The sequence below is a fragment of the Ciconia boyciana genome, chromosome 21 (assembly GCF_034638445.1).
Source record: "Ciconia boyciana chromosome 21, ASM3463844v1, whole genome shotgun sequence".
NCBI classification, from domain to species: Eukaryota; Metazoa; Chordata; class Aves; order Ciconiiformes; family Ciconiidae; genus Ciconia; species Ciconia boyciana.
In genome coordinates, this window is record NC_132954.1 from 7,764,451 (window position 1) to 7,791,706 (window position 27,256).

The window sequence follows — 27,256 nt, forward strand, 5'->3', positions numbered from 1 at the left end:
GGCGGCCAAGCTCCGGCCCCGCTCCGCTCCGCTCGCCCGGCGGCGCAGGCCCGGCCGCGGCCCGGGGAGCGGCAGGCCCGGCGGCAGGGCCCGAGGCGAGGCCGCATGCCGGGGCCGGGCCGGGCCGGGCCGCGCCGCCTCCCCGCCCCGGGGCCGCGGCCGGGCGGGGCGCGGGGCGGACCGGGAAGCGCCTGCTCTGCCCTTCCGCGTTGACGCTGCCCGGGCCCCGGTATAAAGCGGCGGCCGCCGCCCAGCCCGCTCCGGCCCCATGGAGGCGCAGCGGCGGCCCGTCGGCGGCAGGCCGGTAAGAGAGGGAGGCGGGCGGCGGCTTCGGGGCGGGGGGCCCGGGGCCCGGCCCGACACGCGGCCGCGGCCTGGCCTGGCCCGGCCCGGCCCTGGCGGGGCCCCGCGGGGGCCGGGGGCCGCGCGGAGGCGTGCCGCAGCCCGCTGCTAACGCCCGTCTTGGCCCGCAGGTCCGGGGCGTGAGCGGAGGCCGGGAGTCCCCCGCGGGGAGCCATGAGCGCGGGCAGCGTCTCCTCCGTCCCGGCCTGGCCTGAGGCGCTGCCGGCCGCCAGGCCGCCGGCGTCCCGGCTCGGAGAGAGGATGAGCGCCAGAGACCCGTGCGAGAGCCGCTGCCTCGGCCCCGGCGGCCTGCCCGGCGCGGAGCTGCCCGAGGAGGCAGCGAGCCCCGGGCGGGAGCCCTGCGACAGCGCCGAGATGCAGCTGAAGGTGGACTTCTTCCGCAAGCTGGGCTACTCCTCGGAGGAGATCCACGTCGTGCTGCAGAAGCTCGGCCTGAACGCCGACACCAACACCGTGCTGGGGGAGCTGGTGAAGCACGGCCCGGCCGAGCGGGAGAGCACCGAGGCCCCGCCGGAGGCCAAGGAGGCCCCGCTGGTCCCGCGGGGGGGGGCCGCCAACAAGACCCCCGGGCCCGTGCCGGCCCCGGAGGAGATGGAGAGCGAGAACCTGAAGCCCATTGTTATCGATGGCAGCAACGTGGCCATGAGGTGCGTTTGGGGTTGCTGGGTCTCTCCGGGCTGGCAGCGCTCGCCGCCGTGGCCCGCTGTGGTGGTGGCTTTGCCCGACCTCTAGCCATGAGGTGTGCTGAGCGCTAAGAGCTTGAAGTCTGAAAAACTCTGGGGGTTTCTCACTGCAAACAGCTACCGCTGGATGCCCTGGTAGTGGCGGGTAATATTTTCCAAGGCACCTCACCAGTATGCATAGCTCTCGTGAGGACGAGCATCCCATTTGCAGATGCAGTCTGCCTTGATGGCCTCTGCTACCCATGGTCTCTGCCACTCCATAACCAGCAGTCACAGCGTTCTGACAAGGGCAGGTGTGCTTGCTGGGAAATAAAGACATTTCGTTCTATTTTCTAGCTTATGAGGAGGATAACTGAAGATATGTTGTCCTCTTACCTAATGGCTTTATGTAACTTTCTGTAGCAGGAAGTTGCTTAATAAATGATTACAGGTTTAATTAGAGAAGGCTGTGTAATATGGAGCTGTCTCCTGCATTGGACATCAGTCTCCAAATTGTGACTCATATTTTGGTTATGTTTCCATACAGTGTGGAGAACATCCTTTGGGATGCCAGAGGGGCACCCTAGTATATGGTGTCACCAAGGCAGGGCTGCGACTCACCCTCAGCATCTCAGGTGTTCTGGTGCTGATGGCGCAGGTCCTGGCAGGTACCGCAGCCAGAGGCAGCCTGCAAAGCCGCTTGGGTTGGAACAGTAACTTGGTACTGTGGGAGCCCTAATATCCATGGAGCACCCAGAAGCTCTGGGCTGGATATTTGTTGGCCTGATGTCCCTACTTGGCTTTTGTTGCCTGCCCCCACCTCAGCCCCTGGTGCTGCACTCCCCCCCCTTCTGCACAGGGGGGTCTGGGCTCCATTAATTTAATGCACCAGGTTTCTGAATTGGGCTTTGTCGTTGCAGCTCAGAAGCAAGCCTCCTTCGCTGTGTTTTAGCTTAATAGATCTTGTAATGTGTGTTTGTGTACACAGACCTTTTTATAAAAAAGCCCAACAACCAACAGGGTGCATGCGGTGCTGCTGCATGCATTACTGCAGACTTTGTCGAAGGTGAAAGTGCTGAGCAGAGCTATGCTTGCAGGTGTGGTTTTCTTTAAGCTGTGGTTGACAGGTCTGAGGACAGGACTGAGGAAAGATGGGGTACCGTCTGCTGTGTGACTGACAAACAGAGCCTGCGAGTCCCAGGGCAAATGAGGAATTCTGATGGCAATCGAGCAGGGCCGGAGAGTAAAAGGTGTGAGCTGGGCGTCTGCAGGAGAGCACAGTCCTGTTGCTGTGGCTCTCCAGCAGCTGTGCAGTCACTTGAGGAAAATGGCCCATTGTGAGACCTGGGCTGATAAGTGTGACTCTTGCAGTGAAGTTTGCCTTAGATAAGTACTCAGGCTTAAACAACAGAATTGGTTGTGTTTTTTGAATGAGGAGCCTCTTACCCATGGAAGTTATCCCAAAAAGTGCAGGAGAGATTGCAGGAAATGTGACTCGGGGCAGGCCAGCTGGTAATAACGCTGCCGATAGGACAGAGTTTGACATGAGAAGAGCAGTCTGGCTTTTTTTAAGCAATTTGCTAGAAGGGGAATTCCATTCTGAAACTTCCTGTATTGATGGTGTGATGTTCCCTGCTGATTCATTTGCAGTGTGTACAGCGGCCTCCCTGAACAGCTCTTGACAAACATATGCAAATCATAGTGGAAATTAGCTTTTACTTCCTTCTAAGGGAATTTTTCCTTGGCTACTGCCAAATCAGATCAGCTCAGTTAGCTCCTTTCTGTAGATTTGAGATTGGTAGCAGGGACTCAAAAATCTCTGCTTTTCTCATTTATCTCTAACAGACTATAGTAACCTGTGTCTGGCTATCTATAGCAGCACCAATCTGACACTGGAGAAAATTTTTAGAGCATCTTTCTTCTGATTGTTAATGTCAACTTTTCTGTGATTTGGGATTCTTAATGAAGATGTGTTAGGTGTCTCTTTAGGTGTTAGTTTTGGTGTTAAATGCATAGTTCTTATAGAATAATTATTTTGGTCCAACTCTTTGGTTTTCTTAATAGCTTCAGAGAAGGGTGAGGACAGGAGGAGAAATAAAGTTTCTTTCTAGTGGTACAGTTGTACTATAGTAACAGCGCTTCTTAGCAAAGCCTCTGCGGGGATGTAAGCTCTTCAGTAGTTACTTTATGGAGGAGTTCACCAGCATGCTAAGGGGTGGGTGGTGGGAGTTGAAATGTCATTCAAGTGCAGATGGGAAGAGTAAGACTTGGGGTGGGGTAGTGCCCAGGTGGGGAAAATCTTACTGAATTATGACACCAGTTATCTTTGGTATAGTACATCTTGCCAGAGTGTCATCCTGAAGCGCAGGCTGCTAGATCCCCAGAATGACAAATTGGGCTGTAATACAGAAATGTTGAAAGTTTGCCAGAACCGTTATCAACAGAAGAGCTGATGACACTGTAAATACTGGCACTTGTAAAACAGGAGTGGTAGTTTCCTCTTAGAAGTTCTTGAAACTTATTGATATGACCTCATTGATAGGACCTAATGAATAATTAAGAAGCAGCTTTTTGCATTGGTGTGTAGCTTCTGATTCTGTTGTCAAATTTTGTTCTCAAACTGCCAAGTGCTGTTAAGACATTCAGCACTGATCCTGTTAACAGGAGACGTTGCTGTTTCATGCCAATAGTGCATTCATAACTGACTTTTTGGGCCATAATATAATGAGAAGTGTCTTTCCTCAGTCCTGATGTCCTTGAGTGCATAAAATGTCTTGTTTTCCTTACCTTTACAAGGAAAACACCTAGTGAGGGTGCACTTTACACTGGCAGAGGTTAGCCACTGGTGCTAGCTGGCAGACTAGGACAAAGGGTGTTCAAGATCACATTGTACTCAGGGCTAAAAATAAAGATCTAGAGTCCAGAGTTGAAGCAAAGGCTGTTTCAGAGCAGCTGCCACAGTTACGGCTGCTTTCTCCCTCCCACTGAGGATTTGGGTATTTATTGGTATACTGAGGTGCTAAAAGCAACAGTAATTCTGTGAAGACCTTAGTTCTGCTATTTACACGAGATGAGCAACGAATACTGATTGTGCTACTCTAACACTTCTTCACTAAAGGTTGTCTGAATTGCTGGATCCATTTGCTTAGTGTATTGCCTGAATGTTGAAATTCTCAATTTTCTTCTTTGGTGCAGCCATGGAAATAAAGAAGTGTTCTCCTGCCGAGGTATCCTGCTGGCTGTCCAGTGGTTTTGGGACAGGGGACACAAGGATATTACAGTCTTTGTGCCATCTTGGAGGAAGGAGCAGCCACGACCAGATGTACTTATAACAGGTGTGGAAATATGAAAACCAAAAGTAGCTTTTCAGGCTTACTGCTTTGTCACTTAATGAGCTTGCAAAGTTCTGGCTAGTTAGTAATTAACTTATGAATGGAAGCTCTAAATAGTAGGAGATCCAGTAAGCTGAGCTGACCAGTGAGAATTAGTCATTAACTTCTCCCCTGAGCAAGTTCTTGCCTGGATCAGCTGGAATAATTCAGAGAACAAAATGTAATACTACTCTACTTCCTAACTTCTTATCTTCATTACTTGCATTTTTTTCCTCTTTCAGGGACACATCTTCATGCTATGTATTTGACTATAACGTATTTGACACTGTAGACTGTACAGAATTTCTACATGCTAAAAGTTAAAGCTTGATGGGAGTTGAGTCAGAATCATTCAAATTGAGGGGAGTTTTCTCTGAACTTGCAAACAGCTGAGATTTTGAAGTAACTCTACTCAGAAATCTGTGCGTGTAGTATGGCACTACAAAAGATACTAGCCTGCCAGTCTTAAATGCAAATTGCACTTTGGTGCATGCAAAGGATTATGTGGATGGGACTTGCTGTATTACAGCAGCCTCCGTGGTGTGTGCCGAGTGTTCTCGAGTGCCATGCAGGTGCCGTGGCTAGGAATCCACCTCTGACAGCCTGATGGATGGTATAAGAAGAGATGAGAATACAGGCTGGGTTGTGGAGAGATGAAATGGCTTTACGTGAATCTTGTAATTTATTTATAATGTTACTTTATCTGTGCGAAGGCCTTTGGGCTGTGTGTGTTCACAGTTGTGTTTGTTCTAGACCAGTACATTCTCCGTGACCTTGAAAAGAAGAAAATTCTGGTCTTCACTCCTTCCAGGCGGGTTGGAGGCAAGCGTGTTGTCTGTTATGATGATCGATTCATTGTGAAACTGGCACATGAGTCTGATGGCATTGTGGTTTCTAATGATACTTATCGAGACCTGCAGAACGAGCGTCCTGAGTGGAAGAAATTCATTGAGGAGCGTCTGCTGATGTATTCCTTTGTTAATGACAAGTATGTTCCCATTCTTCCTTTGCTTTTAAAAAAGATCTGCATGAGCATGCCATCTTGTTTTAATGAAGCAATGGCAAGTGATGCATGAAAAGAGCAAAATGCTGGTACAGAGTGGGAAAAATCCTGTAGAGATATTTTTTGGTAGAAGGAAGCATGGGGGGAAGAACTGCCCGACTGTGGTGAGGTACAAAGACATAAGGAATTGGAGCCATCTTAATAGCTGTTCGTGGTTTGCAGCTAGGAGTTCTGCTGTTGTGGAGTTCCTAGGAGAGCTCCAGGACTTGATTTCCTCACAGGACAATCATTAGCAGGCCCAGCAGCAAGTACTAATTCTGGTCAGCAGCAGAGCACCAAACCTCTTCTGTGCCTGAAGTGAAGCACTTCATGCCAGTCTTTACTAGGTGACAAGAGTTGTCACTGCAGTGAAATGGGAAAGCATTTTAGGGCTCAGATAGCTTTTAACCTTCAGTGAAATGGGAGACTTCTAGAGGAAGTGAAACCCTGACCCAAGGAAGTGAGCTACTGCTGATTGAGATTTATTTTTCTTTAGGTTTATGCCTCCAGATGATCCCTTAGGGCGACATGGCCCCAGCCTGGATAACTTTCTCAGAAAGAAACCTGTGGTGCCAGAACACAAGAAACAGCAGTGCCCTTATGGTAAGACCTGCCTTCTAAACCTGAAGACTGAGGTGTCTGTGCAAGTGTAATTCATGCATTCAGTAAAATTTAGCTGCTCATTCCATGCTCTGCCTTTCCTTGCAGGGAAGAAGTGCACTTACGGAATTAAGTGTAAATTCTACCACCCTGAAAGGATCAATCAGCCCCAGCGCTCATTAGCTGATGAACTCCGAGCCAATGCAAGGCTGTCTCCTACCAGAAGTACCAGTGCCAAGGAGGAGAAAAAGGGCAAAAGAGGTTCCCAGGCAGAGCTCTTGTGCTCTGTGCCCACAGAGAGTGATAAAAGCTCTTTGCAGAAGGTCTCTGCAGAGAGGAAAAGCTTGACCCACAAAGCAAAGCCCAGCGATGTTCCGCTTCAGGTCAAAGGCTGTGTGTCAGGCAGCGTCCCTCCTAACAGTGGGAGTCACAGGTCCTCTGACAGGTACCAGCAGCCTCATATGGACTCTCTATCTTATATCTCTCAGGAGCATCTTGACTCGGGCATTGGGTCTTTGGAGAACCAACTGTCTGACATGTGGCCTTACAGATCTACCAGTCACTGTGATCATTCCCATGCTGATCAGGTGGCAGTCTGCACCTGCGGTAGGCAGAGACCTGTCTACCCACATTCTCCCAGCTTAGAGCAAAATGGTCTGGTCTCTTACAAGCATGGTTCCCATAAATCTTCTTCCTCTGGTGCTAGCTTCTTGCAGTATAGCCCTGACATCTCTCACTCAGGACCACCTCACTCTTTCTCAGGCTATGGAGTACCTGTACACCCAGCGAATGCTGGGCAATACAGTCTGCCCAATGAGTATAGTGTCCCTCCACCCCATTCTCGCGAGTACTGGTCTGAACCGTACCAGATGCCACCTCCTCAAGTGAGATCTACCAGTGTGCGAGATCCTCGTTCAGTACAGAGAGCCCCAGGGCCAACATATGGGGACTCCTGCCAGTGGGCTGTCTCTGACCAGTTTGCAGAGGAGCGGGCCAATGTGCATGTCAAGCTGTGTGGCATATTCCATCCCCATTTAGTTGATGCTGTGATGAGCCGTTTCCCTCGGCTTCTGGATCCCCAAAGGCTAGCTGCAGAGATACTAACATACAAGTCTCAGAACCCAGGTATATGAGGCAGATGCCGAGGGCAGCCAGGCATGTGAAGAGCTTGAGGAGCAGTGTTAGCACTCTGTAGCTGCCATAGATGCCTTCTGAGGCCTCCTCCTTATTCCTTGGAAGTACCAGGCTCCAGCTGGAGGCTGGATACCAGATGGGGTATGCTCACAGCAAATCCTAGTCTAGCCATGACAGTGTGCTGCTCTTAGAGGCAGCCTAGGGTCCCATCTGCCCCAGAGGATGTTGAAGAGGCTCTGGGTGCTGAACAGAAGAGCCTGCAGCTTCAGAGCAGGATTTTTCCCTTGGGGTTGTGTGGCGAGTCAGGCATACCCTAAATTCCTGCAGTTGTTCAGAACTGAATGTGACCTTACTGTGCTCCCATTAGCTTCCCTTTTGAGATGGCTTAGTGTGTTATCAGGCATAGGGAGGGAGGAAGGACTCCGGGGGGGGGGGCGGCTTGTGAAAGATAAGGGGGTACTGCCTTTGCAGTGGTGTGAGGCTTATTTGTAAAGACTCAAATGCATTGTCAAGGCTGTTCTTAGCCCTTAACTAAGCCTCTTTACTAAATCCTACCATGCAGATCTGTGGAAAATGTTGGATTATAAATCTAGTATGAAGCTAGGTTTAGCTGACTTTAGTTTGGTTTTATTGGTGCAGTTCTTTAATGATGCTTTCCATACCCCTCCCACTTACGCTTACCTTCCTGAGACGAGGTAATTCTCCAGTACGTACCACAAGTGCTTAGCAAGCTGCTCAGCTCCCAGAAATGAGAGGAGCTAGGAGTGCAATCCTTTCTCAGGAGCAGGGGCCTGACACTGCTCCGAAGCTACATGCGAGTTGCATGTTTGGCATTTGCTGAAGAATGCAGTTGTCAGAAAATGTGGATGACCACGCTGTTGATGCTGCTCTAAAACATTGACCTTGGCTGGTAACCTGTCTTAGGCTATCTCTGTACAACACTGACAAGGAGGATTTATGATCTTGTGCCTTTTGTCTTCAAACAGCAATAGTTTTGAGCATTCAGTAAAACAGCTGTAGTCATGTCTGGACTGCTGCCAGTACTGTTCCTGAGGATTCCCTAATATTTTTCTCTGTAAAGCTGTTGCTTCATCTTCCTTCTTACTAATGTTCTCCTGTCCCCTTCAGCTTTGTCAGACTATAGCAGCATCCAAAAGTATAGAATAAGACTTATTTGGTAAGACTGTTCCCCTTTCATTCCCTCTTACTCTGTGAGATGTTTTTTACTGTAGATACTGTAGCAGATTTTAAATATGCAAAACCAATTGCTGTAGTAATTGGTTCTGGTCCTGGAATTTCATTGTGCTTAGAATGCAAAGATGTTTCTTGCACTTGCAGGCCAGAAGCAGTTGATTTGTTGATACACATTGTATCTGTGTGTTTTGTTATGTTTTTTAAATATGTCCATCTTGTGGTTAAACCAAGGTTGTTGAGTGGCAAATTACGAAGGGGAGAGTGGAAGACAGCTTGTTTCTGAGAAGCCTCTTCAGGAATGGCTTTGTCTGTTGCTGCTCTTCCCTCTGACTGTCCAAGGCGTGACCTACCCAGACTGGCACCATGTGCCGCAAAAACCACAGGGACACAGAAACCTGTATACCTGGTTAATTATGATACATTACAAATTAGTAATGTTTCATGTTAGTAAGCAAAATGCTTCTTAATTTTAAGTAACCTGATACTTTGCATATTTGTAAATTACAGGAAAAATGGTTTTTAATGTTATTGTCCAGCAACTTGCTGCTTGATGCTGTTTTTAATTAGTACTATTCTCGACTCAGCCATTGTGTTACTTGGCGTGGTGTTTTTGTTTTTCTAGTGGAATGCTGATATATGCTGCTTCTCTGCAATCAGAAGATTAACATTTTATACTCACAAGCTGACATTTTAATGAACTTTCTGTATCATTATGCAGTATATAGTTTATGTACTGAATGGAGGCAGCCGTGTGAAAGCCATGGCAAAGTAAGAACTTGTGTTATACAAATAAAAACTGCTGAGTTGAATTATTTGGTCTCTGGTGACTTTTTGGAAGACCATTCAACATTTTGGCTGGCTTTCCAGGAAAGCCAGAGAAATTATCCTTCTTCCCTGGGGTTCCTCTGCCAATGTTAGCTCTCCATACGCAGTCTGGTGGCTGGATATTGACAGGCTTGTTAATGGATGTGGTGTGATGGGTCAAAAAAATCAAATAGCTCCAAATTGCTGTAGCAGATAATAGCATGTCCAGTGTTTACGGTTTGGCATCACTGAAGTTAGCTCACTGCACAGGGGATGCACTGGCAGTCGAGGTGCAGTGAGGCAGCAGTGTGCTGGCATGTGGCTCTGACTGCGGTATGCGAACCGCTGTGGTGTTGGATGTCTCGGGTGCTAAGGAATAGTACACTCCAAATTATTTTGGAATAAATAGCGCAGGCTGTGCTTCAGTTTTAACAGCCAGTTCCACAGTACAGTCTGGAAAGAAATGCATATTTTATCCAGTTATGTAGCACATCTGTGCCAGATGTTGAGTATGATAATATGCTAACTGTAACATGTCAAGACTTTTGCTCTAAAGCTTTATTATGAACTGGAAAGGAAATGCAGTAGGAATATCAATGCTCACATTTCTGTATAGGAATCTTCCCCTCCCACCTGCTATACTGCAGTACAGCATGTTCTTATCTGGCTGGTTAAATAACTTTATGGTCTGTATTCAAATTTGTGCTCTTAATTTAATACAGAGCAATGGCTATTTCTAGTTAATCAAAAACAAGGAAAGGAGGTGCTCCTGGAGACAGTGCTTTTGTTTCAAAACACAAATCTGAAATTTGAACCTCACAGTCTGAAAGGTCATTTATGGGCTGTGGGAGAGGAACGCTCCTGAGGATGTCATCTGAACTGACAGTGAGCTCGTGTGGCTCTGTACATGTATGATGGCTAGGGTCTGGGGGGGATTAAGTGATGTGTCATAGGTTTGATCAGACCTTTTAACCAGGTGAAGACTTTTCTGCTGTTTGTAGTGGGGTCCGTAGCTGAAAAATGCTGCAGGATTTTAAGGCTGATCTTCCAGTAAAATACCCTAATAGGTAATTTTAGTTTTGCAGGATGTGTAGATGTAGGGGGGAATGTTTATTTTTATTTCTATCAAAGCTGGACGGATCCAGCTGAAGAAATCTGTGCAGAAGCACAGAGGTTCGTTACCATAACGAGGAAGGGAAGAGCTGGTGGTGACTTAGTTTGGTTATGATGTTAACTTTTCTATTGCAGTGACAGTCCCGATGGCACACTGAGCAATTTGGGAGGGTCAGTCCCTAACACAAATCTGGTCAGAATTATTCCCGCAAACTGCTGCTGTGTATGCTGCCATGCCACCCAGAAAACCAGCGGAAATCCAGCCACTGTTTCTCTGAATTCTCTCACACAAGGCTTTTGCGTGAGTGAACCTGCACCTCCTGCCCCTGGAGCATCCCCTGTGTTCGAGTGTAAGTACTGCTTTCTCGTGTGCCCCACATCCCGGTGGGCCCATTCACTGTGCTGCTCAGGAGCTTGGGAAACATGAGGAATGCTGATTGGAACTGTCACTGCTGCATATTTTTTCTCCCCACACAATCGTCTGCACTGAGTCAGAGGAGCTGCCTATCCGCACACCGCAGGCTGCTGCGCTCGGGCAGGCTCTCGCTGTGCTGTTACTGTGGAATTTTCATAGACGCTTCCTTGGGGTGCGTCGGTGGGGAGGACCTGTCATGATTACTGTGCGTTTACATTGTGTTTCTTATCCTTCTAAAATAGGTTAGATCTCGTCAGCTTACTGAGTTAAGGAGGTCACACACAGGCACCCTGTTGAAAGTTTCCTGTACTGCAGCGGGGTTACCCTGCCTTCATCCTGTCGGCCTTCTGCAGTTGGTAAAGCCTCGTGCTGAGCCCCGTGAGAGGCCGGCTCCTCTCCAAGCAGCTTTTCCTACCCCGACAGGGTGAGGAATCGCTGCTCTTCACCTTGAAAGAGGGAGCTCCCAGGCTGAGCTGGAGAATGGGGTGCAGAAGGCTCCTGAAAAGTGTCAGGGCACAACCATGGGAAAGAGGAGAATTGCTGAGATGACCCAATACTGTTTCTGTTGGACAGCGGGGCCAAGGGGAGCTGGCTGAACGGCTGTGAGCTCTGCAAAACAAGCCTGGTGAGCCCATCCATCGCTAGCTCTTTCCTCCTAAATCAAGCGTGCTGTCCTTCACCCTCCAGCAGTGGCCAAGTCATTCTCACTTGTCATCGGTGGTGTTTCCTGCTCAAGCCAGGTGCCTGCTCTCAGCAGGAGGGGATCGCTGTGGCTGTGTCCTGCTCAAAAGCACAAGGCAGTGTAAAGGGAACCGAGGAGAGTGGGTTGGGGTAGGAAAAACTCTCTTGACGTGAAGGTGAGGAGGCTGAGTGGGGGTGCCTGCAAAGAGAAATGAGGGGTCCACCAGTGTGTTTTGGGGGTAGAGGAGAACAGTGTCCTCTTTGCCTTCCCAGTTGTGCTAGAAATAGATGGAAAAGGGGGTAAATATCATCCACTGCACAACAAAAGGATGAACAGGCAGGGGAAGAGCCCTCCTTCAGAAGTCAGTGCTGCAGGATATCTTGACTTTGGTTTTTTTTAAATCAATACTCAAAAAAGGGAAGGAAGAAATGGGAAGCGGTGCTGTGGCAGAGGTCAGGGTAGAGGCTACAGGATTCTCGTCTCCCCCTGCCCTGTGCTGGGCGGTGACGCACGAAGGGGTTGCGCAGCCCCCTGCTCCCAGCCCAGAGGGGATCAGGCACCCGGTGTCTGCGGGGCGCAGCCTGCTCTCCAGGGTTTGCTTGCCTCTCCCCTGCGCCAGCTGCCTCGTGCCCTTCTTGCTTGCTGAACTTTCGTTTGAACCCATCTGGTTTCCTCCCACCGGGGGATTTCCAGGATGTGGCTAGCTCAACTCTAACTTTTTAAGGCGTTTCCAGAGGCAGGAATCTGACCCAAGGCTCCTGTACAGGCCGTGGGAAAGGGGCTGCTATTTAATGGAAGCACATGTGTGTGTGGTGTCACATGGGAGCTGCCGTGATGGCACCCGTCCGGGGCAGGCCACCTTACAAGGAAGCAGGTTCAGCATCAAACCGCTGTTTTCACCCAACTCTGAGGCTGCAGAGCTGTTTCTCTCCCTGCAGATAGGAAGAGGAAGAGGTGTCCCGAGCATGGCAGCAGCTCTGCACTGCGTGTTTCAGAGGCGGTTTGGGGTACAGTCTTGCTGTAAGACAGAAATGCAGGAAGCGAGTAACTCCGCAGAGTAAACGTTGCACCAAAGCGAACAGAAAGGTGCAACTGCTGGAGGGGTCTGGGTCCTGCCGGAGGGAAGGAAAGCGGGCAGAGGCAGGGAGGCTGGCGGTGCACTGGGGATGGCAGTGCTGCCTCTGCAGGTACCTGTCAGCGCTCGCCCTCCAGCCACGCATTTTTCAGTTCGCCTGTCACCAGCCTTCCTCGCTGCCTTGGGGTTTAGGCCCTGAATACCCCCGTGCTCCCTAAGGCCGGGGTTTGCCCGTGGAAAGGTTTCCCTTAAGGAGTTGCCTGAGGGCAGCAGAAGTGCTTTCTTGCTATCTCTGTTTCTCCTTAGGCAGACTGCTCCGAGCAAAGCTAAACCCCTTGCTGCAGCGATTGGGGTGGCAGCAGCCAGCTCAGCCCTCCTGGCCAAGCCACGGGCCATGAGCGAGAAGCAGCCCTGAGCTTCCCAGTGGCCCGGCGCGCCTCCCCCGCGCCCCCGAAGGCCCGCATTGCACAAATGTTTTGGAGTTAATACAGCGTCTGGTTGAGCAATAGGTCAGGAGGATTTGCATGGCGTGTTGGCCTGGGGGAAAGGTTTCCGCAGTCTGCGAGGCAGCTATTGCCTCACTCGGAGGTGGCGTGGGTGAGGGTGCTGCACCGTGGGGGCTGCTCCAGTGGCAAAGCAGCGTTGGCGAATGTAGCTAATGCTGCTTGATGTCACCCTCCACCTCCTGAACCCTGTCCGTGGCAGAGTTGCTGGGCCGCTGGCAGAGTGGGGCTGGCAGGGGATTTCCAGCACAGCCCTGTGGATTGCCTCTGGAGAGCCGAGCTGTGGCTGCGGCAGGGCTGGGACCTCGTCGCATCGCTGTAAAGCTGCTGTCTGGTGTCAGCGCCCGAGGTGTCTCTGCGTGGATGCTGCTGTGATTCCTGCGGGAGAGGGGATGGCTAACTTGGGGCTGGGGTATTGCTGCAGCAGGAGTGGCTCATTCACAGGACCTGATTTATTTTGGTATTTCTAAGAAGCGTGGGGCTGTCCCACCTCAAACACCGTGCAGGAGCCAGGTCGGTGCAGGATGAGTCAGGCTGCTGTTATTTGCATTGCATCAGTTCCCTGACGGTGCGGGGTGTTGCATGGGCACGTTGAGAGGAACGATCCCTGCTTGCTGTAGGAGCCTGTCCCCCGTCCCTGCAGCAGGCTGGCTCCCCGGGGCGGGCACGGGGGCTGCAGGCAGGGCTGTGGGGACGGTTACCACGTGCTCTCCAGGGCATGGGGACGGCAGCAGGCCCAGGGTCATGGCAGCCAGTCCACAGTGTTGCAGCGTTCCCAAGCAGCATCACACAAGCCTGCCTGGTGCTGGCAATAAAACCGGAATGAAAGTATTCCCATAAAAGCCTTAGTGCTGGAGGCCGGTTGTCAGGGCTGCAGGACTGCGAGGAGCAGGGTCAGGGGCTGACCCTCAGCCCTGTGCCATGGGGGCTCTTTGCGCTCACCCCAGGTGAAAACCGCAGCCCATAGCGAGCACCAGCAGGAGAGAAGGTAGGAGAAACTGGAGTTTCCTCTGGCCTGTCCCAGAAGAAGACGCCTGCCTGCGTGGTGGGTCAAGGGCCTCTGCCCTGCTTGGGAAGCAGGGAGACAGTTATGGGCACAAACTTGTTCCGCAGTCTGTTCCCTGCCTGATGCACAGGCTGGGGGCTTGGTGCACGTGCACGGTGGCATCAGGGGGCTCCCAGCGCCTGTAGGTCGTGCAGGCAGTGACAGCAGGAGCCTTGTGCTGCCGGTGGCAGAGGGCAGATGCCCCTATAGTAGCGGCTGCCTTGTCTCAGGGGCAGCTGCAGCTTCTGCAATAGGCCATTTGCCAGCACGTAGCTTCATTCCCCCTTCACCTGGCACTTGTTGGGAGTTATTAAGTGCCAAACACTTGTGGGGTCACCGCTGCCAAGGGTGTAGGCAGCTGATGGTGGCAGACAGCACGGTGCCAGGGCCTGCAGGGAAGGGCTGCGCACACAAGGCTGGCGAGACATGTTTTGAGCAGTGGGAACAGCGATGAAAAGAGTTTGCCCATCTCTTGGCAAGGAGTGGCTGGTTTGCATAGTCTTCTCGCAAGGCAGGATTATCTCCCAGGCGGGAGGTGCTGCTGCCACACGCTCCCCTCAGCAGCACGGTTCACGTTTGCAGCGAACACTTCCCTGACTGAATCACCGCTGCGGCACACACCGCTCCGGGCCAGGCCCCCGGCTGCCCGCAATGGGGACCGGTCCCCTCTCTGCTTCAGCAAGAGCTTGTCTGGGCACCCCCTCCCTAAAGAGCCGTGGGACCAGGGTCTTTGCAGCCGGTGGTGGCAGGGCTGTCCCAGCCTGCGCAGGGGAAAGACCAAGCAAACGCAACCAAGTGGAAAGCGGCCGCCTGTATTTTACAGCAGCGGAGCAGCGGCCGGCAGCCCCGGGGCGGTGCAGGCAGGGCGGGAGCAGCTCGCAGCCCCTGAGGCAGGACCAGGGCTGGGCACAGGGCAGCCGTCCTCCCCTGCGCCTCGTGCGGGGGCCTGAGGCTGATCCTGGCACCCGTGGGGCCTGGGGCTGGGCCAGAGCTGCCCTGCTCAGCACCCTCCTCCAGCCCCCCACGGCTGCTTCCTCTCCCTTTGCTGGGCTGGGGGCTGACTGACCCAGCATGGCACTTTGGAGGGGGCAGAGGCAGGTTTCCTCAGGTGTGCCCTGGGCGGTCGGTACAGCTCGGAGCCTGCTCGGCTTGTGGTTGGCACTGCGGTGGCACAGCATCCCTGGCTGAGCCATTCTCCAGGGATGAGGGCTCCTCAGCCACCCCAGGAGAGCCGGTTTCCCCCAAGTGCTGTTGCAAGGAGCCCGCCGAGAGTTGCAACACGCGTGTGGAGCAGCTGATGGAGGGGACTTATCTGGCCAACAAGGAAGTAAACAGGGCAGCACTTTGGGTTTTGCAATCCATCTGTGTGGGGCCACAAGCGTCTCCAGCTTGTGCAAGGTGATGGAGCTGGCAGTGACCTTACTCGTCGCTCCTGGAAGCTCCCAACAAGTTGCAATGGATTAGGAAGATGCTCCTTGCTGGGCTCCCCTGCCCAGGACACGGTCAGCTCTGGGGCTGGCCCCAGGCACGGGGCGGCTGTGACCTGCCCCAGGCAGCGCAGGGGGCAGCGGCTCACTCCGAGCTGCCTCCCGGCTGGTTCCTGCTTCGGGGAAATGGCTGCAGGGATGGAGGCACATACAGGGACACAAGAACGCAACTGGGACTGCGCCGTCCTGGTCGGTGTCCTGCGGTGCCTGGGCAGGGAGGGACATGTGGCTCCTTCCCGTCTCACCAACACCCTGCTTACACCTTCACTTACATTTTCTGCCTGTCATGGAGCCGCTGGCCCCAAAAGGCTGCATGGGCACGGGGCCGGCTACCAGGGTGGCTCCATCCACCGGCGTCCTTTAACAGAGCAAAAGGGCGAGAGGCGAAGTGATGGCCGGAGCCCTGCTGGGTGCAGCAGTGACTGGTCACTGGTGCAGAGGCCTGGGAGCTGTGCAGGGGCCGTGACCCGGTCCTGGGGCGGCTCGGGGGCAGCAGCAGGCCCCGGGCAGCTGCTCCATGTGGGCCAGGAGCTGCCCCCATGCAGCCCCCATGCTGCTGTCGCTTCCTCCTGCCAGGTCCAGCCGGGGCTGGGCCCCCTGCCCCTGGGGTCGGGCAGCCAGCACCCCGGCCCTTCCCCAGCACCCTCTCCTCCCAAGTACCTCCCAGGGCTGCCCAGTGCCCAGGTGGGAGCTGGTGGGTCCCCCCTGCTGCTCACTGGCACATTGCCCCAGCCCAGGTCTGGCTGCAGGCATCAGGTGCCCCCTTCCCTGACCACTGGCTCCCCATTCCCCCAGGTCCCCAGCTCCTACCTACCAGACTCTCTCCCTCGCTCCCACTGGCACTTGGGTCCTCTGCTTCCGCCGGCACCTCGGGGCTGTCACCGCAGTCCCACTGCCGCGAGCATTCCTGCAGCTGGGAAGGGGCGTGAGGGTCCTGGGTACCAGAGGGGACCGAGGGGGCTGGGGACCCCACGGGGGACTCACCCGCTGGCGCAGGCCTTGCTGCTCCTGCAGCAGCTCCAGGAACCGGCTGCTCCACAGCAGCTTCTCAGCACCCAGCTCGGTGCAGAGGAAGCGGACGTCGGCCTCCAGTGCCTCCAGCCTCCCCAGCACGGCCTCACTGGTGTCGCCTCGCGGCTGCCCTGGCACCACAGCTCTGCTCCCACCAGCGCCCCACGACACCCACGCTGCCTGGCTGCTGTGCCAGGGACACCCCCCGCCTGCCCGCGCCGCTGTGCTGGGGACCCACCTGCCTGCCCTGACTCCAGCGCCGCAGCGGAGCCCCCGTCCTCCTCCTCCTCGCTCCCCTCGCTGCCACTTCCCAGCCTCAACTGCAGCGCCATGCTGAGCTGAAAGCCACCACAGGCAGCAGGGACTGACACATACATACCGGCACCGACCCTGACCAGGGAACCACGCCATGCCCTGGGGACCTACAGCCCCGCTGGCACTGCCGGGCCACCCAACAGAGCACGTCACCAGGCTCAGCCCTGTCCTGCGGGGTCGGAGCTCTCCACAGCCTCCGTGGAGTGGGGACACGTCGGGGAGTTACCTCCTCAGTGACCTGGAAGGCGCCGTCCCAGCAGCTCTTGTAGCAGATCAGCAGGTACTGGGGGGAGAGGACGGTGGCCGTGCCGTGAGAGCGGCAGGCTCAAACCTGCCCCGGGGAGCACAGAGCCCGGAGCGATGTCCCCATATCCCCAGGGCTCTTGGTGGGCAGAACCATACAGCGCCTCGAGCCATCCCCCGAGGATGAGGGTCCCGACCCCTTAGTCATGCTGCCGGATGGGGTGGTGCCCCCCCCACCCCCCCATTCTCCAGCCCTGGCTCTGGACATGCGCCACGTTTGGAGCTGACACAAGTGCATGAAGGTCCTTGAGGAAGGGGCCCCATGGTACCAACCCACACCAGCCTCCAGAGCCACTGCAGCCCCCGGAGCATCGTCCCGGAGAGTGACACGAGCCACCAGCACCCGGTGCGCAGGAGCTGCCTCCACCTCGGCACCGGCGGGCCGTGCTGCCTGCCCATGGAGGCCCTGCAGAGCAGGAGACAGAGGTGATGTGCCCGCACCCTCAGGAGCCTTGCTCAGCTGCCAGGCTCTGCACACTGGAGGGATGCGTGGTGCACCGCCGCACGCCGGCGTCCAGCCCGGCCGAGTGCCAGGCTAGGGAAAGGGCCATATCCCAGCACGTGGGGCACGTGCTCAGCGGGCCCGCCTGCCCCCCCTCCCTGGCTCTGCCCCCTTACCTGGCGATGCACCACGCACGGACCCCTGCCCCTCCTGCCTGGTGCCAGCGCTCGGCTGCTGCTCAGCCGCTTGCTTGGGCTTGATAAACTCCTGCCTAATCCTCTTGGTGACGAGGCTGTGCAGGGGATTAGCGTTTCTCTTGCTCTACCTTTGGTGGCCATAAGGACAGTTCTGCCACACCTCATTTGCTCTGCTCAGGATTCATCTTCTGCAAGCAAAGGACTTGTGATTTATTTTTAACTACTACTTTCAGCTTTCGTTACCATTCAGGTAACAGCCTGCGCAGCTCGCTCTGGCTCCCCTGTCCAAGGCCGGGCACTGGCTAGCCTGGCGAACTTTAGTCACGCAGGCTGTTTAGGAAGAAAAATAGAAGTCTTCAGAAATAAAATAGACATTTTAGGCAAAACTGTCAGACTCCCGCATCCATCTCACGACACTCCGGTAGGTGATAGTGCTTGTGTTCCCAAAGCGATCGGAGACCCCGCACCCTCTCCTCCCTGCTCCTCATGGTAACACCGCAGGGAAGCTGGTGCTGCAGAGCCGTGGCTACCGGTTCTCGTTCTGGGACGAGGAACTGTTCCCTCTGCTGGGGCAGACCACACCAGGTCCCACGGCCCTTAATCTCACCTGTCTCATGGCAGCCAAAGGGCTGCTGCTGGTCAGCAGGCCCTGGGAGGGAATAGCTGCGCATCAGCAGAACAGGGTTGCTTTAACTGTGAACCAAGCGTTTGCCATTTAGCTTTCTGCCCTGATCAATGTGCCGGCTCCCCCGGGCTGCTGCCATCAGACGCTGTCCTCATCAGAACAGGCTGTCCCCTTCCTTTAGCGACAAACCCTGCCGGAGGGCAGAAAGGTTGCATTTTCCCCTTGTCCCCACAGCACCCCTAATGCCTATCACAGGGAAACTGGAGCTGACTGACACTTTGCCACAAAAACGCCTGTACACACAGGACTCCAAGCTACACAAGCCCTTTGCTGTCTCTCTGCAGGTAAACGTCCTGGCCAACAAGGTACAGCAGCTTTCCTCCAGGTCAAAGAGGCGCAGCAAAGACTTTTACCCTCTGAAGTCCCGGCGCTCTTGCGATCCTTGCTTTGGAACAGCAGCAGTAGTGGGACAAAAGCTGCTTTTGTACCAAGTAATCAAAAACCATCAGCTAAGACTTCTTCTTTCCAGAACTATGGAAAAGCAAGGCCTTTTAGGAGTTTATGCAGTTTCCTAGATCTTCCACCCCCCTGTATTTAACCTCTGTAACTTAAAACACAAAAATGTAGGACAGCTTTGCAGCTCTCCCGTTAAGCCGTTACATCCCGACACCCCCCGCAGATAAGCAGCCGTCAGCCCCTGACAGCAGAGTGCCAGCCGCTCGCTCTCCTGCGGGATAAGCCAGCTCCCACCACGAACAAATACAGAGCTGCCTTGATCCCTGAACCAGACAACAGAACACGGGAGAACTTCGCTCCTATACATTTGCCTTCACTCTTCGGCACCGCTCTGCACTGACTGGGTTGCCTGGAGGGAGCTGAAAAAGACCCAAGACACCACGAAAGTAGAGGTGCAGCAGAACGGAATGAACACTCAGCTGTCCCAAGTGCACATGCACGTACCAGGGGCTGTAAGTGACACAACTTTTCCCATGGCACTCCCTCCATCGGCAATGTTTAAGCAGACGCAAATGCATTACAGCGTCGGTAACAAAGGCAATTTACCGCCTTGAGAAGAGCAAAGCCTGTTTCGACATCAGCATTGATATCTTGACCTGGCTACTGTGAAAAGCAGCTAAGACTCATTCCTCTGTGTACTCTTCCAGTGGCAACCCAGACTGCTCATCCCTTATCTGCGGGCATTCTGCCAGTATCAGCAAGAACTGATTTACATCCAAGTCCTACCTTGAAGCAGGATTAGTTGAACACAGCTGGAGATTAGTGCCGGGCAACCCTTTCAAGTACTCAATGTTACGTCTACCAGAGGAAAGAAAGCACAAAAAAAAACTCCTAAGGGTCACGAGACAAGGAACAGCTACTATGCGAAAGTGGAAGAATTCCAGCAAAGTCCTCGTGAAGCAGGTGGAGAATAAAAAGCACTAGGAGTCAAATTTTGGACTGAACAAAACATGAGAAGAGAGACAAACATGTAACTTTTATTGTTTATGTACAAATGACAGAAGTTTGTATTAAAAAGAGAATCCACCCAACCTCAAAGATAGCAAAGAGCAAGATGGCTTTGAGCTCCAGCCTTCCCTGCATCTAAAAGCACTGCATAAATTTTAGGGCATGGTGTTTAAAATTAAAGTTTGAGAAAAGGGTTAACCACCTTCTTCTCTGCTTGAGTAAGAATCAAAATGAGCTGTTCCACAAAATGAAGAAGCTTCCACTCTATATGGATTAAAACAAAGAAACCAAAAGTCAATTTGTTAACTATACACTTTGGTTTAAAAAAAAAAAAAAAAACCAACAAAAAACCATAACAAAACCAAAACTACAAAGCTAAGTATCAGCAACAAAAGTAATCTAAGTCTTACAACATGGATGGGACATACTGAATCATACCCCAGTTCCAGTGGAAAAAGAAATACCTCTCCGTGGGTTTGCAGATGACAGGGGTGGCAGCAGCAAGATCAGCCAATTTTAGGAAGTTCCCAACTGAGGTGGAAGCACAGAATAGTCAGGAATTCAGGACTACTACTACTACTACTACACCTTAGTCTTCCTGCAACTCAGGTGATTTAAAAATGATGCAATGTACATGGTCCAAGATTTTCTCTCCCATCTAAGTTCTTTAGAGTGAGCCACTCCCATCTGCAGACACTTGGCCAAAGAGCTGCCATCGTGCTCATTCAGTCGACTGGCATTTTTCTCAGTGGGGATTCATGTAGACCTAAATCCCAGAAGCATCAGCACTGATGAGTCTAGTAGTCCTGCAGGGAAAGGAAAGGACAGGCACATTAAGACCTTTCTACCTTCAATTACGCTTGCAGAGCTGGGATTCTCAGTCTTCTCTCATTTCTACATACAGGCAAAACAGAAGAGAGATTTTTTTCTTGTAGCTAAACATTCAAAAGAAAGGACCCTTCAAAACCTTAGTTCAAGAATGCATCAACTCAGACCAGATGCTTCTTAATGCTCCAGATCATGACAAGATAACAGGACGCAAAACCAGCATTTTTCATAAAAAGTGCACAGGACTTAACTGGGACCTAGCTTCATGACAAGCCTACCTGGGCTTATTTACTGTTAACTCCACAAGACAATGCTTATTTCATACCATGATATTCCTCAACCATGAAAATAAGATCTTAAATTACAGCAGAGGGAGGCTTTTTAAGGTTAGGAGTCAGTCAGCCACTCAAGTCTACAGATGAGCAATGAAAACAATGACAGAGCACTGATACTTACGGCTCTTGGCTTTTTGTTTAACTTGAGATCAATCCTGTGGTTGGAAAGATAAGAGAAATGTCCATTTCAATACATTAAACCAAGACTAGAGCTCAAAGAACCAGCTACTGCATTTGGCACAGGCTACAACAAAGACTATTTGGTTAATTCAATCCACGTTCTCAATTCGGCTGAGCCAAATCACTGTCCCAGTATTACTGGACAAGAGAGTAGCAAAGAGACGGAGAGTGGATTCTTTATTATTTGCCAAAATGCATACTCCGTCCACTCAAGAAAAAGAGTTAATAAAGGTTCATAATAAAAATCACAGGGAAGTTATGCAGCATAAAGAAACAAGGTTAAATACGCATGCTCTATGTTAATTTGTTAGATGTGTAACTATGCCACAGGTAATTATTCAGACATAGTGGTAATGGTTATTTACTTGGAACAGAGATAGGACTTAAGATGACAGGGATTATATGAGTCAAAGGTACTGAGTTTATTACATTTTTCCAGAAGGAAATATCCAAGTCTACACTAATCTCCTTAAGAAGCAAAGCCAGAAGAATCAGTTTTTACACTACGTTTTTAAGTTAAAAAGTTTATCTATTTAAAAATGAAATAGAAAGGTAAGGAAGAGTGAAGTTAAATTAATTTTGCTGAAGTTATTAAATAAAATGTTACCTCCATCACGCTTTTCTGTTTTTAAAAAAAACTTCCCAGCCTAACCTAATATACATACCTACAATTAAACAGATAAACTATGGGTTAGAAAGGTCTCAAAAGGCACATTGGTGTCTACACACTAACAACACAGCACAAGTACTAATTCAAGTCAAACTTACTCAAAGTCATAATCAAACATGCCAGACGGGCTGAGGGGCAGCATTTGAAAGGAAGAAAGCAATAGAAATTAATATACTAATGAATTAAATAAATTAGTTGATTAGCCACCCTAGCGAGATTACTAAAAAATAAAAGAAAATTAAAAAATAATAAAGCCATAAAGTTCTTAAGATATCTTAACCAGAATTGGGCACAAAAAGCACTCCAGATTTGGCAATCCAGAGTCCCCCTCCCCAAGTGGATTTCTGGGAAAAAGAGGTGTTAGAACAGAGGCAGAGTGGTTTTATGGAGGGAATTTTAGGTGCTAAAAAAGGAAGCTATCAGATATGTGAGAGTGCACGCTAGCTCGCAGGCAGAGAGAAAAACTGACTTGCTTGCAAAAACAAACGAGCGGGTGGTCGGAAAGCAGTGGCTTTGTCTAGATTATTACAGCAAAGCAAAGCTTGTTCAGGCAGAGGCGGAGACGACACAGAACTAAGTGGGCAACTTTGCATTCGAATATTCTCATAATGCACACATCCTCTTGCACTCGCTTCCTTTAGTGAGCTAAAAAGAGAACACGGTCAATTGGCCAAAGCTAATTACAGTCTGGTGCCGTTCCCACCCCGTCTCAGCATTCGCACAGGTATCCCAGCACTGTCTCTAGAAACAGTTCTGCCCCAAAGCTAACAACTGTATTTGTTGGAAAGGACTTATCATCACATCAGCTGTAACTCAGTAGCTTTTCAGCACCGAATTTCTAAGAGGAAACAGTATTGTTTTCTCCTGAAATACTTTTTAGCCATGAAAATTGCTGAGCACACAGAATATAATCACCTTGGCCTTCCTGTGGTCTCAGAGGGAACAGAGGATGACTTCAGTAAAGACACTGTAACTTCCATCTGATTCCCTGGTTTTGACTGTTCGAAGTTAAACTGCCTATTCACACCAGTTCTGCCCAGTCTGAATCCAACCTTCCACACTGCTCGCAGTGGCACATGGAGTAGAAAACCCAGTGGAGTCAGTGCACCTTCGGGGGGCCTGCTCCCTACACCTCCCAGTTCTTCAGGAACAGGCGAGCAGAACTCAAACGTATGCTGGCAAATGGAAGAGCTTCCAAACAAAAAGAAACGCCAGTATTTCTTTTTCTTGCCTTTTTTTTTCTTTCAATCCATGACACTCAAGAAGCAGACACACAGGTCTCTTCCTAAAGAGCACTCGGGGCTGCAACGCATTTTAAAGCACTTAGCTGTACTTTCAGTAGACTGGGACTGTTCTGTTGTTTGGTTTTTTTTAACCTAGATATACTTGAAAATTGCTTGGTCTTTCCTGCCAAAATTTAGGGAATAGTCAGTAACGGCATTTGCAATTTTCAAAGTGTTTTTGTTACAGACAAACTTAATTATCTCTTCTTTTAATGATCTATCTGGCCATGCTACACATTACAAAATAGTCAATTACTAGCGGCAAAAGCCTTTCCGTAACGTTGATGTGGCTGACGTATCTCTTAGGATGATAAGAATTGCCATACCAGATCAGACCAGGGCTCCTCATGTCCAGCATCCTGTCCCCGACAGTAGCCAGCATCAGCTGCTTCAGTGGAAGGAATGCAGAAGCAACCCCAAAGCACACACCCTGCCAGCGGGGCAGTTTCTTCCTAACTCCTGTCGCTAACGTTCGGGTTATGTAACGGAGCAAAAGCATTTGTATTATTTACAGCATTCGTATTGCACCCCACTGCGTCTGCAGTGCATTGGTTTGCTGTCCATGTAAGCGCTTAGTGGAAGAATTTGTAATTTATTTGAAACAGCAATTTTCTTAAGCTGTACTTCAGTTCTACAGATTGTTCCTCTGAACTTGTTTACAGATGTAGTTTCTTGTGTTATTCCTGAGCTTCTTTCCAACTGTCTACAGGCAAAAGAAGAGTTTTGAACTGCTTTGGATTCCCAGCTCATGAGGGACCAAAGGGACATCCAGTACTTTACGATGTTGGCCCAATTAAGACTGCTGTAGGAAGAAAATTCTGATCTAAGAAACAAAGACACGCTAATGACTCAAAATGTCATGAAGGAGAAAAAGTAGTTAAACATTTTTCAAGTGCTATACCTACCTCTGCATCTCCCAAACCAACCTTCCCCCAGCAATCTTTGTAAATTTTTACTTTTCTTTAAACATTTCTCTCTTGTAATTGTATGGGAAGGTCTCTTAAAGAGGAAAGCCCACCCATACACGAAGCCAAGAAGCTCAAAGTTAGCAAGAACAGTAGATTTTTAAAAGTGCCTTTACTTCTAATAATCTCTAGGTACCAGTTCCAGCAATTGTTTCCAGAGAGGCGCAGTTTTGCAGTGCCTCCTCTTTCCAGAAGCATGGCTTTCCAGGTATTTTTTTTCCCCTTAGGGTGTGACTCCACAGTGCACTGCCGTACTCTGTAGAAATCCTTGGGCTAGCTCTGCCGAGGGGCACCGAGACACGGCTAAGCAGCAGGTTATGCTGGCCCATGGAGAGCAGCACTGTAAGGCAGGGAGTTTCTTTCAGATTTCTGAGCCGTCAGCCCGCCGTGCTGCATCACGCCTTAGGGGCATACCTGGTCATCTAAATTCAACCATACAAGAGTTCAGGAAAGCTTTGTTTCCCAGGAATTTCAGGTCAGTTTAATAACAAACACGTTGAGGTTAACGTGAGAAAGCAACTCTTCCATGCCATAATCAAAAGAGACTCAGTTTGGGACACCAAAAACTGAAAGGGCTTGGAGTGGAAATTTCAGGGAAGAGTGTCCACAACCCCCAAAACATTCCAATTTGCTTTTTCACCCTTCTTTTCCAAAGAAAGTACTGACATTCCTATCTTACTTGGTTCTGCAGAAACCAAGAAGCAAGCACAGGAGGCCAGGGCTGCAATCTTCCTCTACTGGAAGGCAGGCAGCTTTATTCTCCTGGACAGACAGGAGAGTTGAAAGGGCCATGTCAAAAGCATAGCGGTACCAGAGCTGGAGTCAGTACCCTGTCCCGACTGCTTGTTTGACTTCCTCTGCATGCCTTCCCCTCCTTGATACCACAGGGGCAATGGGGTCCTGATGAACGCTACAGGATGCATACAACTAAAAACCAGAGAAATTACCAAAACAAGTGACCTGAGCTGCTCATTATTCTAACAAGTTACTAGATCCCTTCACATAATGCAGTGAATCCAACAACAGCTAACCATTCAGAAGGCATGACAAGAAGGCTGCCGGTACCACTAACCTGTGTCGATTTTTGTTCTTCCGTTTTTTGTGGCTGCTGTGGTGGCTCCCAGAAGAAGTAGAGGAAGCAGCTTTCTGGGGTTTCACCCCCTGCACAGACCCATCCAGCTCTTCAGCATCCTCCTGGTTGGGCTCATTCTCCTGATTGTGAAAGTCTGGGGAAGTGTCACTTTCTGTGCCACTGCCTGGCTCCCCTAGAGCGTGACAAAGACAGACGAACACAGCGGTGACCTCCCCGCAGCTCACATCCCAGGCTGCCCTGGCAAAGCCCTGCATGGAAGAAGCAGCCCCCAGCAACAGTACACGGGCAGCAGAGACACGCTGAGCCTTACGGCACCAGGGGCTAAATAAGAGAACCTGAAAAACATTTTTGAAGGACAGCAAGCTACTTCTTCAGCAACTGAAGCACACCAGAACTGCACTCGATTTGGTACTGATTACAAAAACATTTTAAAAAATCCTGACCATAAGTGGCTCTTCCCCACGTCACTTGCAACCGACTGACAGACACACAAACAGAAACACGTTGCTTCCGCTCTTCTAACCTCTTTCTCCAAAGAGCACCAAATCCTTTTAAATAAGTTTTATGCACAATAAACCCTTGCTGAGCATACAAGTTTACTCGAGGAAGGAAGCTCAACTTTACTTCTGTTTCTCACAGCGCCGCTTTGCTGACTGTTGTAGCTAGAGGTTGTGCTGGGAGCCGGCCTCAGAGGAGCAGCCGCAGGTCCCTGAACGGGGAGCGCTGCCGGGGAGCAGCGAGTTCGGCGCAGATCCAGACAACTGGAGACAGAGCTGAATGGTGGGGAGAAGCGTAATTCTTTCCAAATTCTGAGAGAAATGAAAAAGTGACTTACGCTTCTCGATGAGCTGGTCCTGAACTCCAGCTAATGCACTGACCGCCTAGAAAACCGAAAGGGATGTTAATGAAAGCAGTAATTCACTTACCACTTTTCAAATGTTCAAACCCACAGAGATCACCTCACAGAGGAAGACACATCAGGCCTTTGCTTGAAAGAGCTTACGACCTAGCACCAGCACAACACAGCGGAAGGGGGTGAGGAGCAGAAAGATAAAGACACGGATGGCAGTGACAAGCGTGTGGCACGGGTGGCTCTCGACTGCGGTTCCCTTTCAGCTCTCTGGGTGTTAAGCGGGATAACGTGGGCACTAGGAAAAGGGCTTCTGAAAGAGGCTGCGAGGTGGGATGAAGATGCTTGGGTTGCGGGCGACAGAGCAGGTACAGGAGCTTAAATGGAAAACTGGTCCTGCAGCAGCCTGGGCGACCACCACGGGAGCAGCCGCACCGAGGAGCGCCGAGGGACGGGGACACCCGCTCGGCCCCGCCGGGGCCCGGCCTGGCACTCACCGCTGCCGAGGTGACCGAGGACTTGCTGAAGAGCCGCTCAGCCTCCTTGAACTTGCGGTTCCTCCGGTCGTTTTTGCTGTTGGAGTTCCTGAAACAGAGAGAAACAACATCGCGGGGGCCCGGCGGGCCGGGCAGGGGCCGGCAGGGCGGGCAGACAGGGCCGGGCAGGGGCAGGGGCAGGGGCAGGGGCAGGGGCAGGGGCAGGCAGGGCGGGCCGGGCCGCCGGGACTCACTTCTGGTTGGTGAGGTAGCGGTCCCAGCCGCGGATGATGTTCCCGTACATCTGCGTGTCCTCCAGGTAGCTGCCCTCGAAGGCGTAGATCTGCCGCTCCAGGTTGGCCAGCGTCTCCTGCCGGGCACAGCGCGGCGCATGGAGCGGGCCCGGCCCCGCGCCCGCCCCGCGGCCCAGGCCCCGCCGCCCGCCCGGCCCGGCCCCGCCGCCGCCGCCCGCGGCCTAGGCCCCGCCGCCCGCCGGCCCCGGCCCCGGCCCCGCCGCCCGCCGCTCACCGCCCGCTCCTGCTTGCGCTTCACCAGCTCGGCCAGCTCCCGGCGGGTGTCGGGGGTCTGCGGGGGCCGCCGGCCTTGGCGTGCAGCGCGGCCATGGCGGCGGCGGCCTGCGCGGGCCGGGCGGGGCGGGGCGCGGCGGCGGCTGCGCTGCCGGGCGGGGCCGCCGGGGGCAGCGCCGAGCCCGGCCCGGCCCCGCCGCTC

General features: G+C 51.9%; 2 protein-coding genes across 5 annotated transcripts; one reads left to right on the plus strand and one right to left on the minus strand.

Moving 5' to 3' along the window:
• The first annotated feature begins 150 nt into the window (after positions 1 to 150).
• On the plus strand, positions 151 to 21,802 carry ZC3H12A (zinc finger CCCH-type containing 12A). Of its 4 annotated transcripts, none has more exons than XM_072885012.1 (8): positions 151 to 304; positions 474 to 1,010; positions 4,221 to 4,360; positions 5,150 to 5,384; positions 5,935 to 6,041; positions 6,147 to 6,483; positions 10,419 to 10,633; positions 18,728 to 21,802. In XM_072885012.1, exons 2-8 carry the CDS (start codon positions 517 to 519, stop codon positions 18,979 to 18,981), a joined length of 1,782 nt encoding a protein of 593 aa, XP_072741113.1. In that variant the 5' UTR covers positions 151 to 304; positions 474 to 516; the 3' UTR covers positions 18,982 to 21,802. The 4 variants fall into 4 exon arrangements, with proteins under 4 accessions (XP_072741113.1, XP_072741115.1, XP_072741114.1 ...); XM_072885014.1 differs by lacking the exon at positions 18,728 to 21,802 and adding an exon at positions 10,941 to 11,070; XM_072885013.1 differs by lacking the exon at positions 18,728 to 21,802 and having other exon boundaries at positions 10,419 to 10,901.
• MEAF6 (MYST/Esa1 associated factor 6) lies at positions 19,856 to 27,150 on the minus strand. Its single transcript, XM_072885017.1, is given in 8 exon segments — positions 19,856 to 20,653; positions 21,132 to 21,165; positions 25,181 to 25,373; positions 26,037 to 26,082; positions 26,549 to 26,636; positions 26,782 to 26,897; positions 27,056 to 27,123; positions 27,126 to 27,150. Coding segments are annotated over 8 exon segments (579 nt in total). The 3' UTR covers positions 19,856 to 20,644.
• Positions 27,151 to 27,256: the final 106 nt, after the last annotated feature.